The sequence below is a fragment of the Paramisgurnus dabryanus genome, chromosome 12, assembly GCF_030506205.2.
Source record: "Paramisgurnus dabryanus chromosome 12, PD_genome_1.1, whole genome shotgun sequence".
Classification (NCBI taxonomy): Eukaryota; Metazoa; Chordata; class Actinopteri; order Cypriniformes; family Cobitidae; genus Paramisgurnus; species Paramisgurnus dabryanus.
Window position 1 is genome coordinate 30,668,896 of NC_133348.1, and position 19,820 is coordinate 30,688,715.

The 19,820-nt window shown below is 39.3% G+C and overlaps 1 protein-coding gene across 1 annotated transcript; it reads left to right on the forward strand.

The window, feature by feature from the left end:
- The first annotated feature begins 178 nt into the window (after positions 1-178).
- Positions 179-19,586, forward strand: LOC135750004 (E3 ubiquitin/ISG15 ligase TRIM25-like). Its single transcript, XM_065268742.2, has 6 exons — positions 179-1,032; positions 1,197-1,292; positions 1,382-1,615; positions 8,522-8,675; positions 8,798-8,857; positions 12,817-19,586. Exons 1-6 carry the CDS (start codon positions 442-444, stop codon positions 13,350-13,352), a joined length of 1,671 nt encoding a protein of 556 aa, XP_065124814.1. The 5' UTR covers positions 179-441; the 3' UTR covers positions 13,353-19,586.
- Positions 19,587-19,820: the final 234 nt, after the last annotated feature.

Here is a 19,820-nt window from a genome sequence, read left to right on the forward strand (position 1 = left end):
AAGAAGACCGTCCTTTTTTAATAGTGTTATAAACATTGAAGAAAGTTTAAAGTAGCCTACAGTGCAAAACGTGGAATAAGTCCCGCCTTCTAAATAAAAGAGCCAATTGTCAAAGGTAAAGTCATTGCGTCACTGTAGAAGCTGACTGGTAGCTATAAAACATTTAAAGAGCACATGTACGTTAGGTGATTGGCTGGAGCAACCAAAAATAAACTTTTTTTAACACAATTTGAAGTTCATAAAAATGTATGTGACAGTTAATCTAAGATTTTGTTGCTGTTTTTGAAATATTTTATTTAAATGGGAGTGTGTGTTCTCCGAGTGTGTGTCGGGTCTTCCGTGTAGACCCCTAACAGGAAGCATTTGAGGTTGAGAAAAGAAAGTGAAACTTTAGTGTCCATGTGCTGTTGAACGCATTTCTGTATTGGTGCAGTTAGTGAAATGGCAGAAGCAAATCTTTCAGTGTCTCAGGATCAGTTCATCTGTTCAATCTGTCTGGATTTACTGAAGGATCCAGTGACCGTTCCCTGTGGACACAGTTACTGTATGAGCTGTATTACAGACTACTGGGATCAGGATAATCAGAGAGGAGTTTATAGCTGCCCTCAGTGCAGACAGATCTTCACTACAAGACCTGCTTTAGGTAAAAACACCATGCTGGCTGAAGTGGTGGAGAAACTGAAGAAGACAAAACTTCAGACTGATCGATCTGATCTCAGTTATGCTGGACCTGAAGATGTGGAGTGTGACGTCTGTACTGGGAGAAAATACAAAGCTATCAAGTCCTGTCTGATGTGTCTTGAATCTTACTGTCAAACTCACTTTGAACAACATGAAGCTTTTCGCACAGGAAAACGACACAAAGTGATTGATGTGACAGGAAGACTTCAGGAGATGATCTGCTCTCAACATGACAGACTCTTTGAGGTTTACTGCCGCACTGATCAGAGATGTATTTGCTTTCTGTGCATGATGGATGAACATAAAAATCACGACACTGTATCAGCTGAAGCAGTGAGAGCTGAGAAACAGGTATGAACAAATGCAAAATATATAATATAAGGAAGTGAAGCGCAGCAGAGCCGCGTGGCCGGGGGCGCACAAGAGCAGATGAATGACAGCTTAAGTAGTTTTGAAGATACTCGCTCAAACCCTTCTCGACCAGTTGAGTTATCTGTTATTAATCTGTTGAACAGAGACTACTGGAGAACAACCAGAGCAAACTCCATCAGATAATCCAGAAGAAAGAGAAGGAGCTTCAGGATCTAAGAGAGGCTGTGAAGATTCACACGGTGAGTTTTGATGAATAGAGAAAAATAAATACTGTAAGAAGTGTTTGAGATTGAGTTTCAGTCTGATGTTTCTCTCTGTGTGTTAACAGATCTCTGCACAGACAGCAGTGAAGGACACTGAGATGATCTTTACTGAACTGATCAGATCCATTAAGAGAAGACGATCTGAGGTGATACAACTGATCAGAGATCAGGAAAAGACTGCAGTGAGTCAAGCTGAAGAACTACTGAAGAAACTGAAGCAGGAGATTGATGATCTGAGGAGGAGAAATGATGAGATGGAGAAACTTTCACAAACAAAAGATCACATCAGTTTCCTTCAGGTAATTCAACACTCTACACTACAACAAACATGACAATAAATACAACTCAAAATCTGTTTAAGAGAGGATCATTGATGGGAAATGCAACAATACTTTTCTTAAAAAAAAGAGATGTCAGTCATTTAGGATACTGAAGCTAAATGTTTTAAATTTTTGTATCCAGTAAATAAGGTCATGAAAGATGATTGAATTGATTTAACTCGAAAGCACTGGAAAGTGTAGTGAACACAAGCAAAAAAGAAAAACAATGCTGTAAAGCCATGAATTTCTGTTGATTTTTAGAGGTTTTGTACTGATAACCTTGAAATGATTGACATATATATTTTTCTCGCAAAACAGTTACTACTATGTAATAAAAAATAATAAAGCTGGGAGTTTTGAAAAAATATTGTTGTTTAATACTTGATAAATGTTGAAGTGCAACGAAATGACAGCATGACTGTGGTGTGCATGGGGGGGGGGGCTTATGCCCCTGGCCCTTTTGTCTCAAAATGTAATAAGTCTGTAATGAGTCTTCAAACTAGTGTTGGAAACTTTTTTAGCGAAGACCAGGAGACTTGGATTTCCTCGAGCAGTAGTTTTTATTGCAGAAAGCGTTCTTTAAATCAGAGCATAGAGCTCGGGGTGCTGCAGTAACCAAGTATGACTTTGGGTATAAATGCATTACATTTAAAGCCAATCGAAGGGGGCATTCCCTACAGTATAAACATCAAAGAAAGGTTACAGTCAGGCAAGAAAGGACAGCTGTAAACGCATTCCTGATCATCCCCCTTTGAGTAGATAACAAATGGTAAATTTGCCCTATGAAAACAAAGGCATGCATTCCAGCTAATAGCTTCCATTGCCTTGCTGTTTCTTTCATATAAAGGTGAACAGATACATATGATAATAATTAATAAAACAAAAAGAATGACTTCAAATTATATTTCAACACTAGCTACAGGTAAGCTAAAATTGAATATACATTTATCCTACATGCTGCTATTATAAAGGTTGCGACAGCATGCGAGTTATCCTTAACTAATTAGTAGAACTCGATTTCAGAGGCATTCTGAAAATGTTGTTTAAGTTAGGAATAATCGACGACGGGACATTGAATTATTAGACAAATAATGCACACCCGAGATGGTGATGTGGCCTCGTCACAAAGAGGAGTGGGGTCTGCATTATTTTTCAATAATTCAACAGCCCAAAGTCAATTATTCCACTTATACTATGGTTAACACACCTCAAGACATCGATCATATGGTATACTTAAAGGGATTCGTCCGGTTTTTGTACTTAAATCGCTATTGTGAGTAGGACTATTTCTTCCGCGTCTAATCCAACGGCTCTTTTGCTTGTTCCAAAATGTAAAATTAAAGCTGGCAATGGAGGTTTGAGCCGTTGATAGCATGCAGTTATTAATTAAGTTATTAGAAAGAGAGCGAGAGCGACAGAGACACAGAGAGAGAAAGAAAGAAAGAAAGAGAGAGGGTGAGATAGAGGGTGAGAGAGAGAGAGATTGTGTGAACGAGGCTACCTCTGTGCATCTCTAAACAGCGCTGTTATTAACAGTGTTATTGCCTTGGAAAATCGTCTGTCATGATGTTTTAGTTAGTCTGTTATTACAGTTAAAGCTAGGGTAGGTAATGTTTGAGAGCTAGCAAAATTAGAAAACGGCACCTCTTCTAAGCTCCACCGCCTCTCGTTAGCACTCCGTCCAAAGCTACGCCCCCACAAACATGACCGCGCATCCACAGTCGGAGTCAGCTGCAGGTCACAGGAAAACCGAGTATTTCAACACATTATAGGCATCAACCAAACGACTTCATGTCTCATTCACCTGTAACTCAACTGATTTACACCGACAGAGAATCTAATGTTAGCATTGGGCTAATACTAGCTACAAAAATAGCTACGTTGCCTAACGTAACATTTATAATGGAAATAACAAATCCACCCGAAGCAAAACAAATTATTACCTGTTCAGCAGAAAGACCGCAACCTCGGCATCGCTTTTCAGGCCCTTCAGCTCACTCAGTTGTCTCCACCGTTCAAATGCTCCACCGATGTTTACGCGAGTTTGTCCTCTGGCTTTATCCAGTACCTGTTTAGTTGCAGCCTTTTCTGCCTCAGATTTTCTTTTTCTAGGTTTTTTATTAGGGCGAGCAGTTACCAGCAAAGCTGGCAGTGGTAGTTTTGGCTGCTTTTTATCTTCCATTGTGCCGGTGCTGCAAACTCCTGCTTACTCGGTGTAGTGAGACTGAATATTTCAGGGAACGATGACGTGATTAGTGCACGCAGGGCAGCGCGCGCAGTGGGGCTGGGCCACGAGACATGAAGGCATCTGATTGGTTCTTTACACACGCACCGAATGGCAGTGATTGGTCGGAGTTTTTTCTGTCCTCCAGCTGCTCAGAGGTCTGATTGTTTTCATTCCGTTTTCTGAACACATAATGTATTGACTACTCTCAGGAAAGAAGGACCATTTCACCCAGTATAATAAAAAATGTATCTGAACAGGATTACCAACCCTAGCTTTAACTATGCAAAGTGATATTGAACTATAATGTGGTCAAGAGAGCTGCCTGGAACTATGTTCGCCGTGCGTTTCCTAGAAAATAATTGCACACCTCAGAACGTTCATCAGCCAATCAGAATCAAGCATTCAGCGGACACGTAGTATAATAAGGTAATTTACAGGCTGAGTCTGAAGCGGGAGTAATTATTATAATGTCAGTATTCTTTACATCACCAATTCCGGGAAGTAAACTGTTGCCTACGATAACTCACGCCGTTGTTTACTTTGGGATTTGTACCTTTTACATATCGCCAACATGCACTTATACACACTTACACACCAAAGGAAATGTAAAATCGTGAATCGGACCATGGGTACTCTTTAAAGCTTGTTAAATCCAATCTTTCAAATCTTTATAAGGAAAAGAGGCTTTCTGACCTACTGCTGCTCTCAATCGAGCAAGATATATTCTGATTGATCTTGAGAAAGTCATTAAAAGTTTTAAAAACACAACAGACAGACGGGACTGCTTTAACTCTTTCCCTGCCAGCATTTAAAATAAGTTGCCAACCAGTGTCAACATTTTTTATGATTTTCACAAAAGTTTAATGCCTTCCAGAAAATGTTCTTCTTTAAATATATAAATAAACATACAATACTGTATATCAAATGAGGCAGGGTCCATGATCTCTGAAAGCCAATGTTGACATTTGAAATCACCTAAACACGCCCCTTCCCCAACAGAATCTGGACTTTTTTTGATAGACCAGCCCCACATACGCAACCTAGGCAACGATGTTGTTTATTAGACACGCCCCTTACTACTGATGGGCTACTAGTGTGTTTTGGTAGTCGGCCCAACTCTCTTTTTTCAAAGTGTTTTGCATAAATCGTGAACTCCGCCTTTAATAATAATAAATAAAAAAACGTTTCATCTTATCTTCATTGGTTTTCTTTTTATTACCTCTTAAAGCTGAAGTCCGGCGTTTTCCTCTTTGTCACCATTTGCAATTTCAGCTATTTGCATAATTATCAACTTTACGTGGGTTGTACATCGGCACAATGTATTGAGGAGAATCTGGCCGTTTCTCAATATGCGTTCTTGTCCATACTTGTGTTCTTGTGGACTTGTTAAACATCATCAGTCGTGGCCCAAGTACTGTTCCAAATCCAAGGCTGTTTCTCAGAATTTCAAGGATGCTACGTTATCGACATCCGTCAACAGACTGTTCCAATGTCCAGAATCCTCAGAATTGCAACCAAGGACTGAGTCCTTCTTTCGAGAAATATCCTAAATACAGGAAAGGATGCATAAGTGTATCCTCCATGCTCTTCACACTCTCAAATCACCCACAATCCTATGCGCGCAGCGCCGAAAGCACACCCATTTTTCTGACGTATTGACGCAATGACGTGCACTTGCTAGCCTGTTCCATTTATGTGTTCTTCCGCTGGAGGAACTGACTTGGAAAGTCCTGCCAAGGAAGTATCCTTCACATTGAGAAACAGCCCCTGTTCGCATCAAGCAAAGTTCACATAACATCCCCGGATGTGTTCTTTATCCTCCCATTTTATCGAGGATGCATCAGGAAGAAACTTGTGCGTACTTCTAACAGCCAAGTTTCCCAGAATGCATTTTGCATCAACTGCATGACGCTTAAAGCTTGCACAATAATCGCTATATAACTTTTTCTGTCAAAAAATTTAGTTTTAAGAGCTGTTTACTCGAGAATATAGATGAATAAACTTCAAATATGTGGTCAGTTAGTAAAGATAGCGCCAATATTAAAATTTCCTTTTGGTCATGTGAGTTCCGGTGAATCAGCAGGTGGTCAGCAGCGTATACACCGATGAGGGCAGCCTCATCTCGGCAAGTCCTTATGAAATTTGCCGCGATCTCAGTGCAGCTGCTCTGCCCTCCAGTGTCTGATGGTCAAACATAAAATATTCCTTTGCTTTGGATATATCAAACTAGCATTTTTTGTCTCATCAATTTATTTATCTTTATTATTTATATGAAGTCTGTTATTTGTTATCCTTTTTAAAGTACGCATTAAAACCTTTGTTAAAAACAAAAGCTGACCAATCAGTCACTGGGCATCTGAAAACAGCTTTTTATATAATTAAGCACTGCAGATGTTCACCAAGTGCTGTGAGAAAGGCTATAAATATCCATCTCCATTATCCTCACACGCAATATAACCTACTAGCCGGGTCTCCTTCTTTATGTGTGCAGAAGTGACGATATAGACGTGCTCAAATTTCTCATGGAAATCCACCAGTACCACTGGAATTAAAATCATTACAAGCTTACGGGTTTGAATCGAGCTAAGGCAAGCAGATAGTTTTGAACACTGTCTGTTTTTTTTTAAACCCAAATAAGTGCCAGACTGCAGCTTTAAAAATGGTTAGGTTTCTGCAAAAATACCAAATGTTGAGCAAAAAGCTGAGATAATTTTTGTAAAGGACTTTTGTTAGCGATGATCAAAACATGGAGTTTGAACTGTTTTTTAAGTACAACCCCAAAACAGAAAAAGTTGGGACACTGTAGAAATTGTGAGTAAAAAAGGAATGGAATAATTTACAAATCTCATAAACTTATATTTTATTCACAGTAGAATATAGATAACATATCAAATGTTGAAAGTAAGATATTTTGAAATGTCATGCCAAATATTGGCTCATTTTGGATTTCATGAGAGCTACACATTCCAAAAAAAGTTGGGACAGGTAGCAATAAGAGGCCAGAAAAGTTAAATGTGCATATAAAGGAACAGCTGGAGGAGGACCAATGTTTAGGAATGGGAATGTTGTCCTATTCTTGTCTAATACAGACTTCTAGTTGCTCAACTGTCTTAGGTCTTCTTTGTCGCATCTTTCGCTTTATGATGCACTAAATCTTTTCTTTGGGTGAAAGATCTGGACTGCAGGCTGCCCATTTCAGTACTCAGATCCTTCTTCTATGCAGTTTTGATGTTGTAATTGATGCACTATGTGGTCTGGCATTGTCATGTTGGAAAATGCAAGGTCTTCCCTGAAAGAGACGACGTCTGAATGGGATCATATGTATCTAGAACTTGGATAAACCTTTCAGCATTGATGGTGCCTTTCCAGATGTGTAAGCTGACCATGCCACACGCACTCATGCAACCCCAAACCATCAGAGATGCAGGCTTCTGAAATGAGCGCTAATAACAACTTGGGTTGTCATTGTCCTCTTTAGTCCGGATGAAATGGCATCCCAGTTTTTCAAAAAGAACTTCAAATTTTGATTCGTTGGACCACAGAACAGTTTTCCACTTTGCCAAAGTCCATTTTAAATGAGCCTTGCCCAGGGAAAATGCCTGCGCTTCTGGGTCATGTTTAGATATGGCTTCTTGTTTGACCTACAGAGTTTTAGCCGGCAACAGCGAATGACACGGTGGATTGTGTTCACTGACAATGTGTTCTGGAAGTATTCCAGAGCCCATGTTGTGATTTCCATTACAGTAGCATTCCTGTATGTGATGCAGTGCCATCTAAGAGCCCGAAGATCACAGGCATCCGGTATGGTTTTCCGGTCTTGACCCTTACGCACAGAGATTGTTCCAGATTCTCTGAATTTTTGGATGATATTATGCACTGTAGATGATGATAACTTCAATCTCATTGCATTTTTTCTCTGAGAAGCTCAGAAAACTATTTTTCGCTGCAGCATTGGGGGAATTGGTGATTCTCTGCCCATCTTGACCTCTGAGAGACACTGCCATTCTGACAGGCTTTTTTATACCCAATCATGTTGCCAATTGACCTAATAAGTTGCAAATTGGTCTTTCAACTGTTCCTTATATGTACATTAAAATTTTCTGGCCTCTTATTGCTACCTGTCCCAACTTTTTTTGGAATGTGTAGCTCTCATGAGATCCAAAATGTGCCAATATTTAGCATGACATTTCAAAATATCTTACTTTCAACATTTGATATGTTATCTATATTCTACTGTGAATAAAATATAAGCTTATGAGATTTGTAAATTATTCCATTCCTTTTTTACTCACAATTTCTACAGTGTCCCAACTTTTTCTGTTTTGGGGTTGTAAATGGTTTAGTGTTTTATAAGAAATATGGATTGCCATAAAAACTTGTAATTGGCAGGGAAGTGTTTTCTCTTAACTGCACTTAATTTTGTAAAAAAGATACACTTGTTATTTGAAGTAGTCATTTTTTATGCCCTTTTTGTCTGCCCCTAACCCTAAGGAGGTCTGTACATGCTACATGGCATGATGTAAAACTGATGTATAAGGGCAAATAAATGACAAATTCCATTTCTGATTCGGCCAGTAAAATAAATGAGCAGAAATCTGATTGTTGTTTATTGTATGTTTGTGTTGCAAAGTTTTTGTCATTCTGTTATTTTTATGTAGAGTTTCCAGTCTCTCTCTTCATCTACTGGATCGACAGACAACATCATTGTCAGTTCTCTTCTCTCTTTTGATGATGTGAGGAAATCTGTCACTCAACTGAAAGAAAAGATGGAGGATTTCTGTGAAGAAGAGATTGAAAAGATATCTAGCGAAGGTAAAGTACAACTATGACTGAGACTTTCATTTTCTCACAATGAGCCTTAAGGTAGCATAAAAATAACAGAAGAAACTGAGTTTGATTTTACATGAGAGTTTAATTGTCAGGGTTTTTTTTAGTTACAGACATTGAAATTATTCCCATCAATGGACCCAAGACCAGAGCAGAGCTAACACAATGTAAGACATCTTATTCTACAAAGGCCACAACCTTGCTGACACAATACATTATATATAATACATTGCACTTGTGTATATAGACGGTTTCATCGGACACACGTGCGGTGACATGATTCCAGTATGCGTCTGGTCATAACATTACTTCCGGTTTCTGTTTGTTTAATAGTCTGACTAGTTACTAAACTGAACTCTTGAACAAATACCTTGTCGGAAAAAAAACATGTAATCTACATGTTGTTTATTTTGCTTGTTGTAAACTACTTAAACTATTTTAAATGGACTTTGTTGTTATTTATTCTTAGCGGAGTCTACCAAAAGTTACGTGTTGACCACGAAAGCCGCTTGTTTATGTTTTTACTGCTGAAACCGTGTATAACCTATTGTTGGTTTGGACTACTTTTATTAGGTACTAACCACTACTGGGAACACCACCGTAGGATTTGTTGTTTTGGAGATGTTTTGGTCCCGTCGTATATACATCACTATTTTATATTGCCAGTGTCATTCAGATCTTTTTACTTCCCCATCTGAATGTTTCCAGCATAAAAAATCCAAGACATGACTGTTCACTTGCTGTCTTATATATCCTATTATAATAATGTAATCTACAGCGGGGAAAATAAGTATTTGGTACATCAGCATTTTTATAATTAAGGGGATTTCTAAGTGGGCTATTGATACAAAATTTCTACCAGATGTAGCCATTCAGCCAAATATCGAATTCATACAAAGAAATCAGAACATTTAAGTATACAAGTTGAGTCATAATAAATAAAGTGAAATGAAACAGGGAATAAGTATTGAACACATGAAGAAAACAAGGTGCAAAATGGAGATCACCTGAAATCTGTCAGTATTGAGAGAGAAACCCTGCCACCTATTATACTAATTGATATCAGCTGCTTTAGTCCTAATTGATGGCTTATAAAGGCTTCTCATTACACAGGAGGCACACGGGAAAGACTTCATGATGGGTAAAAGCAAAGAACTCTCTCAAGATCTTCGTAATGTTATTGTTGAAAAGCATTTTGATGGGAATGGTTATAAGCGCATTTTCAGAATGCTGAATGTTCCTGTGAGCAATGTGGGGGCCATTATATGATGTTTTATTAACAAAGTTCAGAGGAACACGTTCAAATAATCAACCAAATTACCTTGTAACTATGACCAGCTGTCGACAGTCAGCAATCAGGTTTCCACCTTATCGGCATCAACAGAAACCTATATAGACTGGAAATCAACTCACACTCATTCCTCAATAGTTTCAGCTTCTGCAACGACATACGAGCTTAAATGTCCACAGAGAACTCCTCATTGGACGAATCCATAATTGCCCAGGATGTGGCACAAGATCCAACACCACTTTCCACCAAAGGAAAGAGCACTCACACTCAGGCAACAGCAACTAAAGCCTCAGCTTCTCCACACGATATCCAACCCAGCCGCCCGGCATCTCGCAATCCTAGACGCCAAAGCTCGCCTTCACCTCCACCATCAAGACACCTGCCATTTTCTCCAGCTTCTTCATATGCTTCAGCACATCCGTGCAATAGAAAAATGGACAGTGCTCGGCTTCAGAAAAGCATTAAATGCCGACATTTACTTCTCCAAAAAACTAAACAAAGCGGAGCTCTATAATCTTTACACCTCTCCTCAACCAACACTACCTTCTCCAAAAGCAACCCTACACCACAAAGCCACACAAAAATCAAAGAACATTACAGTTATATCTCCATACTCACCAAAAGGCAGTATACCACCTTCAGCCAGTTAAAGCTACTCCAGATTCTGCTGCTGAGCCCCAATCTTTTCCATGCTCGCACCAAAAGCACCTCAAAACATCATGTCGTGCACCACATGATGAAACTCACCTCATCGATACACGTAACGTTTTCCCTTCGAGCTCAAACATGCTTCCGCCAGCAGCATTAGCCCCACCTCCAGGTCCATGCACCTGAAGACCAAATCTCCCTAAACAGCTAATGCCTTAACAAGCTAAAATTATGAATAACATTTCTTAAACAGTGAAACAGCCTATCCTTCTTCTACAATGATTTGGTTTCTCTCCCTACCAACATCCAGCTGTATAAGGGGCAATACAAATAACCATCCCACAACGTACCCTCATAAGCGGATCCCAGCAGCTCCAGCCTGCTCCAGGACAACACAAACTATAAGATTCTATCCATTGTCACAGCAGTGATGTTTCCTCTGCTCCCGCAGGAGCCCTAATTTTCACAATTTCTCCACTGCCTCAGCAGTGATGTCTGTACTGCTCCCGCAGGAGCCCTACCTTTCACAAATTTTTCACTGCCGCAGCAGTGATGTTCCCCCTGCTCCTGCAGGAGCCCCGTTTAGCGCCTATTTCACATTCCGCGTATTTTGGGGGGGCACCTACACCGTTCCCGGCTGCTGTCTGATGCTCGTATTGCGATCTTTTGGGGGATTGTTATGCCCGAACCCGGAACCCTCTCCCCACCAGGAGGCGCTCCGGGCTCAGGCCATTAACAAGTTTGGAGCCCTCTCCTCGGAAAGCACACCAAATACGCATATTAATAACCCTGTTCCGAATTATTTGTAAGTGTGAACTCATAAAATTATGTTTGATTAACAAAGTTTGGGAGGAACACGTTCAAATCAACCTTATTACCTTGTAACTATGACCAGCTGTCGACAATCAGCAGTCCACCTGATCGGCATCAACAGAAACCTATATAGACTGGAAATCAACTCACCCTAATTCCTTGATAGTTTCAGCATCACTCCAACTCCTATTCACATTACTAACCAGACCGGGGGGATTGTTCTGGGTTCGGGCCTAAGGCCGAGCCTGGAACCCTCTCCCTGCTAGGAGGCTCTCCGGGCTCAGGCCATTAACAAGCTCGGAGCCCTCTCCTCGGACAACAAGCCAAATATGCATATTAAAAACCCTGTTCCGAATTATTTGTAAGTGTGAACTCGTGCACCGGAAATGGAAAGAGCATCGCTTTACCAAAAACCGGCCACAAACAGGTGCTCCACGTAAAGATACTGTTGTTTCAAAGAAAACTATAAGCAATACACTGAACCGCCATGGCATCCATGCACGCTCACCACGCAAGACTCCATTGCTGAACAAAAAGCATGTTGATGCTCAGTTAAAGTTTGCAAAAGAGCATTTGGAGAACCCTGTGGATTATTTGGAAACTATAGTATGGTCAGATGAAAGCAAAAGTGGAAGAATCCTGGTTTAGGGGTGCTTTTCAGCAAGGGGTACTGGCAGACTTCATATTATTAAAGGCAGGATGAATGGAGAAATGTACCGGGACATTCTGGATAAAAAACACAAGGCCAAGGAAACAATGAAGTGGTTTCAAAGAAAGAAAATCAAGTTGCTTGAATGGCCCAGTCAATCACCTGACCTAAATCCCATAGAAAATCTATGGAGAGAACTGAAGATCAAAGTTCATAAAAGAAGCCCAAGGAATCTCAGAATCACTCCTGAGCAATGCAGATGACTGGTCTCTCCATAAAACAGGCGTCTAGAAGCTGGAATCACCAACAAAGGCTTTTCTACAAAGTAATAAATAAAGTGTGTTTAATACTTATTCACTGTGTCATTTCACTTTATTTATTATGACTCAACTTGTATACTTAAATGTTTTGATTTCTTTGTAAGAATTTAATATTTGGCTTGATGGCTACATCTGGTGGAAATTTTGTGTCAATAGCCCACTTAGAAATCCCCTTACTGATAAAAATGCTGATGTGTGAAATACTTATTTTCCCCGCTGTATGTCATTATCTTCAACTCTTAGTTTTTTTAATGTTGTGATTAATCCGTGTATATATATATCAATATCCAGTATATCTATATCCAGAAGCCTGCACTTTCCCAAATTAACAAATGAATGCTCATAGATACAGGATTATATGCAAACAAATATTATATATAAATATTGTGTATTTATCTTTCACAGATTTCAGTCTATTCGCTCTGGATCCAAACACAGCATATGAAGATATTTGTCTGTCTGAGGAGAATAGAGTGGCTATACACACTGACACAGATCAGCAGTGTCCTGTTCATCCAGACAGATTTGATTATTATCCTCAGGTGTTGTGTAGGGACAGTTTGTGTGGACGCTGTTACTGGGAGATTGAGTGGAGTGGGGATGATAGTGTGGAAATATCAGTGTCATATAAGAGCATCAGCAGGAAGGGAGAAGATGATGAATGTGTATTTGGACGTAATGATCAGTCTTGGAGTTTGTACTGCTCTCTATCGGAATCCTCATTCTGGCACAATAACATAGAGACAAATCTCTCAGTAGTGTCCAGTTCTTGTAGATTAGGAGTTTATGTGGATCACAGTGCAGGAATTTTGTGTTTCTACAGCGTCTCTGACACAACGACCCTCATCCACAGAGTCCACACCACATTCACTGAACCTCTTTATCCTGGGTTTTGGTTAGATGAGAGCTCAACAGTAAAAATGTGTGATCTAACAGTATAAATGATACATGCTTAGATACTGTTTTATATCTCTGATCTATATAAATGCAGAGGTGTAAAGTACTTGAGTTATTTTACTTGATTACTGTACTTAAGTATTATTTTTGGGGATTTTTACTTTACTTGAGTACAATTTAAAATCAGTACTTTTACTTTTACTTAATTAAATTTTTTAAGGAAAAAAAGTACTTTTTACTCCTTACAATTTTATTTACAGTCAAAGAGTACTTATTTTTTAGAGATCACTTTATTCTATTTTCCCTTACTCTTACCAAACCAATTGAATTGTGCTGACAGACAGTATAATTTAAATGTTATTTATTTTCCTTGGCCGAGATACAGCGTGCCACTCCCTGAAATTCATACGGTCATAGTTCAGGCACCTTACGTCCGGGGTGTTCGCCCTTCGGGTCCCTTATCCTACCTGAGAGGGCCTTTTCAACGAGCCAACCCCCGACTCTCTAACCTTTTCTGTGGCCGACGGTCTCCTGAATTTCAAACGTCCGTGGCTCGGTCGCTTTAAGTCCTAGGCATTCGCCCTTGGCGTCCCTTATCCTGAGAGGGCCTTTCCAACGAGCCAATCCTGACCCTCTAACCCTTTCCCCGGCTGAGATACAGCGGTCATTCCCCTGATTTTCCCACGACTGTAGCTTGGATGCCTTTGGGTCGCTTATACCCGAGGGGACTTAAGGTGCCCGAGCTACAGCCGTGGAAAAAATCGGGGAAAGGACCATGGTGTCTCGGACGGGGAAAGGGCTAGAGACTCGTGGGTGGCTTGTTGGAAAGGCCCTCTTGGGTAGGATAAGGGACCCGAAGGGCAAATGCCCTGGACTTAAGGTGCCTGAGCTAAGGCCAAGGAAAAATCCGGAAAGGGTTGACCATATATCGGCCCGAGAAAGGGCTAGAGACTCGCGAGTGGGCTCGTCGCATGAAGATTTTTTGGCTTCTTTAAAACCGACAACACATTAAGCCAGCAAAGAGTTGGATGGATATCTGGCCTGAGTTTCAGACACTAGGAAGTCTCTGCTCACGTTCACTGCTATTTGCAGCCTCTCTATCAAGACTAAGACCTTGTTCACGCTGTCCGTCCAAATCTGATTTTGTTGCATGTCTGACTGGACAGACTCACTGTCCACATTGTGTATCACAACTGTTTAGATCCGATCTGTGCGTCCTGTAGGGTTTTGCAATTTTCTGGATTATCTGTTTCTATGGCAATGACGTCACACTGGCACAACAATCGTGTTTACATTTTACGTGACGCAACAGAATGACATAACCGAAAAGCTACAAAAATACGGTCAGAGCGGTCAGACTTAAATGTATTTCTGGAAATGTGATTTGAAAAGTATTTCAAACCACCTCTGGATATAGCTTGAAACAGAAAAGAAAAAACAGATTTCATGTGGTTTTTAGCCGTTCACACGTTCTAAATGTGATTGGGTTCCAATCGAATATGCACCAAAATCAGATTTGGAGTGACAGTGTGAACAAGAACTAATACGCCTCTTTCTGCACTGGCTGTTTGTGAGATGCTTGATACTCAATTTTGAAAATCAGCTTCTGCTTTAGTTAAATTCGAGGTTTCAAAACTTTGAGTAGCATGTTGGATACTGAATTTAGGTCGTTTTATAGTTGAAATACAATTAAATACAAACAGTTGTAAAGCAGATAAAACCTTGTATGTGGTGCATTCACTTCATGTTTTTAGAGATTAAAAGCTTAAACAAGAATCTCTAGTTTAAATTTTTCCTGTTACTTTTACTTTTTTAATACTCAAGTACAATTTTAATGTGGTACTTTTTACTTTTACTCAAGTATGATTCTGGCCAGATACTTTTACTTTTAATTGAGTAAAATTTACACTCAGTACTTGTACTTTCACTTGAGTAACATTTTTGAGTACTTTTTACACCTCTGTATAAATGACTGGATTGCGCATGACATCACACTTGTGAAGCCACCGCGCCGCCATGTTGGTATGCCCAAATGTTCTATTAAATCAATGGACGTTCAGATTTTAATGATAAAACATCACTTTACTCGTCTCCGTTTTTATATCTGAAGTCGCCCTGTACACTATTACAACACAAACATCCTAAGCATGTACATAGTTATTTACTGAATGTTGTACATTTTGCTTTTTAAACAGTAAATTACTATACATTCATCTTTATTACAGTATCAGATCAGCAGACAGACTGCAGCATATTAATGACAAACGTGCTCATTCTGAAATCTAAATAAATAATAATGCTTTGTACCATATATGCATGCAATAATTAGCTGGTTTTGTAATTTTGTTATCTTTACAAGTTACCTAAACTTATTCAGAGAAATAACACTGACTGTGCAGGTTTTCAATGTCAAAAAACTTCATTTATACCCGTGTCATTAACAGAATGCAGCAGACACACTCACCTTAACAGAAGTAATAATTAATATACGTACACATATCCTAAAAATGTATTTTGTGTGACTGATATATGCTGTAAACAGAGTGAATTAAGATCATGATTTTGAATGTAAGTCAATGACGCCCTCTGTCGGTTGGGTATACCAAGATGGCGGCTCGAACTCTGCGCTGGCTTCACCTCACGCTGTTACGTTAAGCTTTCTATGCGCAATCCAGTCATTTATATAGAGAAGTCGTTTATACATACATACACAAACCTATAATGTACAGTGGGTATAGAAAAGAATCACCCCCCTTTAAAATAATCACATTTTGTTGCTTTGCAGCCTGATATGAAGACAGACACAGTTTTTGTTTCATTCAGCTGTATTTACTCAGTGTAACTTATATCATCCAAGTGAAAGATTTAACTCCAACATATCAGAAAAAAATTAAATAATAAACAAACATAATCTCTGAGTTGGAAAAAGAATCACCCCCTTGTTTCAGTATTTTGTTGAGCCACCTTTTGCTTTAATTACAGCCTTTAGTCGGTTGGGATATGTCTCTACTAACTTTGCACATATAGACGTTGCAATATTTGACCACTCTTCTTTGCAGAACCGCTCCAGTTCAGTTCAATTTGATGGTGACCGTTTGTGGACTGCTGTCTTCAAGTCATTCCACAAATTTTCAATGGGGTTTAAGTCTGGGCTCTGACTAGGCCATGCAAGGACATTCACCTTTTTGTCCTTCAACCACTGTGTGGTCAGTTTTGCTGTGTGCTTTGGGTCATTGTCATGTTGGAAGGTAAATCTTCTACCCATTGACAACTTTCTGGCAGAGAGCAGCAGATTTTCCTCAAGAATTTGATTGTATTTTGCCCCATCCATTTTTCCTTCTATCCTGACAAGTTCCCCAGTCCCTGCTGCAGAGAAACAACCCCATAACATGATATTTTACTCTAGGGATGGTGTTATTTGGATGGTGAGCTGTATTGGATTTTCGCCAGACATATCGTTTGGCGTTGAGGCCAAATAATTCAATTTTAGTCTCATCTGACCATAACACCCTTTTCCACGTGGCCTTAGAATCTTCAAGGTGCATTTGGCAAAGCTCAGTCGTGACTGCATGTGGCCTTTCTTGAGGAGTGGCTTTTTTCTTGCAACCCTTCCCATAAAAGCCACATTTGTGGAGATTTTGTGATATTGTTGTCACATGCACACAATGACCAGTCTTTGTCATGAATTCCTGCAACTGCTTCAGAGTTGCTGTAGGCCTCTTGGTAGCCTCTCTGACCAGTTTCCTCCTGGCTCTTTCATCCAGTTTGGAGCGACGTCCTGCCCCAGGGAGGGTCTGTGTTGTACCAAATACCTTCCACTTCTTAATAATAGACTTCACTGTGCTTCTAGGCACTGATAAAGCCTTTGAGATGTTTTTCTATCCATATCCTGACTTGTGCCTCTCCACAACTTTATCCCTGAGATCTTTTGACAATGCCTTGCCACCCATAGTTGAATGTTTTCTTCAGTTGCACTACCAAGGACTGAAATGCTTCAGGAAAAGCTTGTTTCATGCTGAGCTAATCAAAATGACCACAGCTGATCACAGCTGAAAGTCAATTGGCTTTGTGTGCTATTGAGAAGGTGATTAACTACACCTGGTTGAGTTTACAAGTCATTTTTAGGAGAGGGATGATCCTTTTTCCAACTCAGTGATTCTGTTTTTTATTTTGTATTTTTTTCCCTTACAAGTTGGTATTATATATTTCACTTGGATGTTATAAGTTGTAAATACAGCTGAATAAAACAAAAATCGTTTTTGGCTGTCTTCAATTCAGGCTGCAAAGCAACAAAATGTGATTATTTTAAAGGGGGGTGATTCTTTTCTATACCCACTGTATGTTAAATTATATAGCCTACTTAGGGAGTAACAGATTACATGTATAAATGTTGTAGGGATACAAAAAAAAATGGTAACTGCGATTAATAAAAATACATTGAAATTTAGATATGTGTTGTATCTAAATCATCTTCATGGTCAGATTCAGGCCCTCAGCTTCTAGACCTCATCTCTCTTTCACATATACATTTTCACAATTTCTCTACCTTTGTTTCTTTATCACTCAGGTGAATTTCATGTCCCAGATCATCAGTGGCGGTTCTACACGGAGGCCAAGGGTGGCCCGTGCCTCTGTAGACATGTCCCTGGCCACCCCGTGCTGGCCAAATAAAAAAGTATACATTTATTTTGATTTTACACGCGAGCGCCAAAAGCGGAACTAATGCGACGCAACGTTCTACACGGGCAAATTAGAGCGGCGCACCCAACCTGTGTGGGTGCTGCTCGGCGAGTGTCTCAATTCGTTCCCAACCTCCCGATGTTGAGAATGTGTATGCAGGTTTGGGCACTGGTAAGGACTCTAGCTCACTTCACATTGGGACACTGTTCACTTGTTCTCCTGTGACGTGGCTGCGTGTTGTGATCATTCACAGCTGTTACTCATCAACAACCGGCAAAACCAACATTTCGCTAACTTTTTAAAGTTTACACATTGTAAAAAGCGCTGTAATTATGCTCTTACATATACGTGCATAAAATTGGAGGAATATAATTAAATGTTACATATAAAAATGTTTACAATTTAAAATAAATATTATTTTAAATGTTGATTAGATTGTGGTCCCTAACTGTCTAGCAATGTGTATTTATATGTAAACTAAAACAAACGTTTGTCTTTATAAAAGTTTGCATTTCATAAAGTTTATTGAGTAGGCTTGCATGCTTTTCGGTTGGGGGGCTTTAGAAAAGAGCCCAGCTCCCCTTTTGCACCTGTACTCACTCTTTTATTAAATAAAAAAGTATATGATTGTAAAGTAAAATTTAAGTTTACGGGGTAGTTTCCCGGAAAGGGACTAGTCCTAGACTAAAATAAATGTAGCTGTCCAAACTGAAAACAACTTGCAATGCCATATCTTAAAATACAGCTTTGTTTTGCTTCAAAATGCACACAAGTAATGTATAATGTATGTTAAAACTAGTTATATTTCCTAATTAAACTAAGGCCTAGTCCTATCTTAAACTAATTCCTATAACCACCGCTATAATCTTTAAATATAATTTCTTGCCATTTTTTTATGTGCCCCTCTGGTAAAACACTGGCCCCTCCTTGGCCCCCCTAGTGAAATTTGTCTAGAACCGCCACTGATATATAGAGTGCATTCAGAAAGTCTGATGCTACTACAATCATTTCAGTATTTTTTCTCATACAGTAAATGTACACTCAGTGCTCACTTATGGTTCTACATCTGATAAATGTGCGGTAAGTGCAGTGATAATGTGTTTAATAGTCAATATGCAAGTGTGTAGAAAGTAATCATTACACATTTTGCACTCTTTTTATGGATATGTTTTGGTACTGTACTTTGTTATTTAAATTAAATGCTAAACATTTTGTGGGTAAACTGTATTAGCCTCAGGCGTGTGTGTGTGTAATTATCACGTTGTGGGGACCAAATGTCCCCACTAAGATTGGAATACTAGTAAATTTGTGACCTTGTGGCGACATTGTGAGGTCCCTATGAGGAAACAAGCTTATAAATCAAACAGGATGATGTTTCTTGAAAATGTGAATTAGCAGAAAGTTTTCAGTGATGGTTGGGGTTATAGGGGAAGGGAATAGAATATACAGTTTGTATGGTATAAAATGCATTACGTCTATGGAATGTCCCCACAAAACATGGAAACCAGAATGTGTGTGCGTGCGTGTGTGTGTGTGTGTGCGTGCGTGTGTGTGTGTGTAATTATCCCATTCTGCGGACCAATACATTATAAAAATACATTATTGTAGTATTAGTAACAGTACATTAGTAAAATTAGTACAAATTATGTTGATGTTCATTCTTTCTAAAATCTGTAATTGATAGAAAATGAAAATGTTTACTATATTTTTCCAGAGATTTGAAGTACTATTTTTGTTTTATGCTCTCTGAAAAAGCTAGTTTTTAAAAGCTATTTGTGTCTTAAATGCCTTATAAATAAGAATTAAGTACAGCTATCACTATCACATGTGAT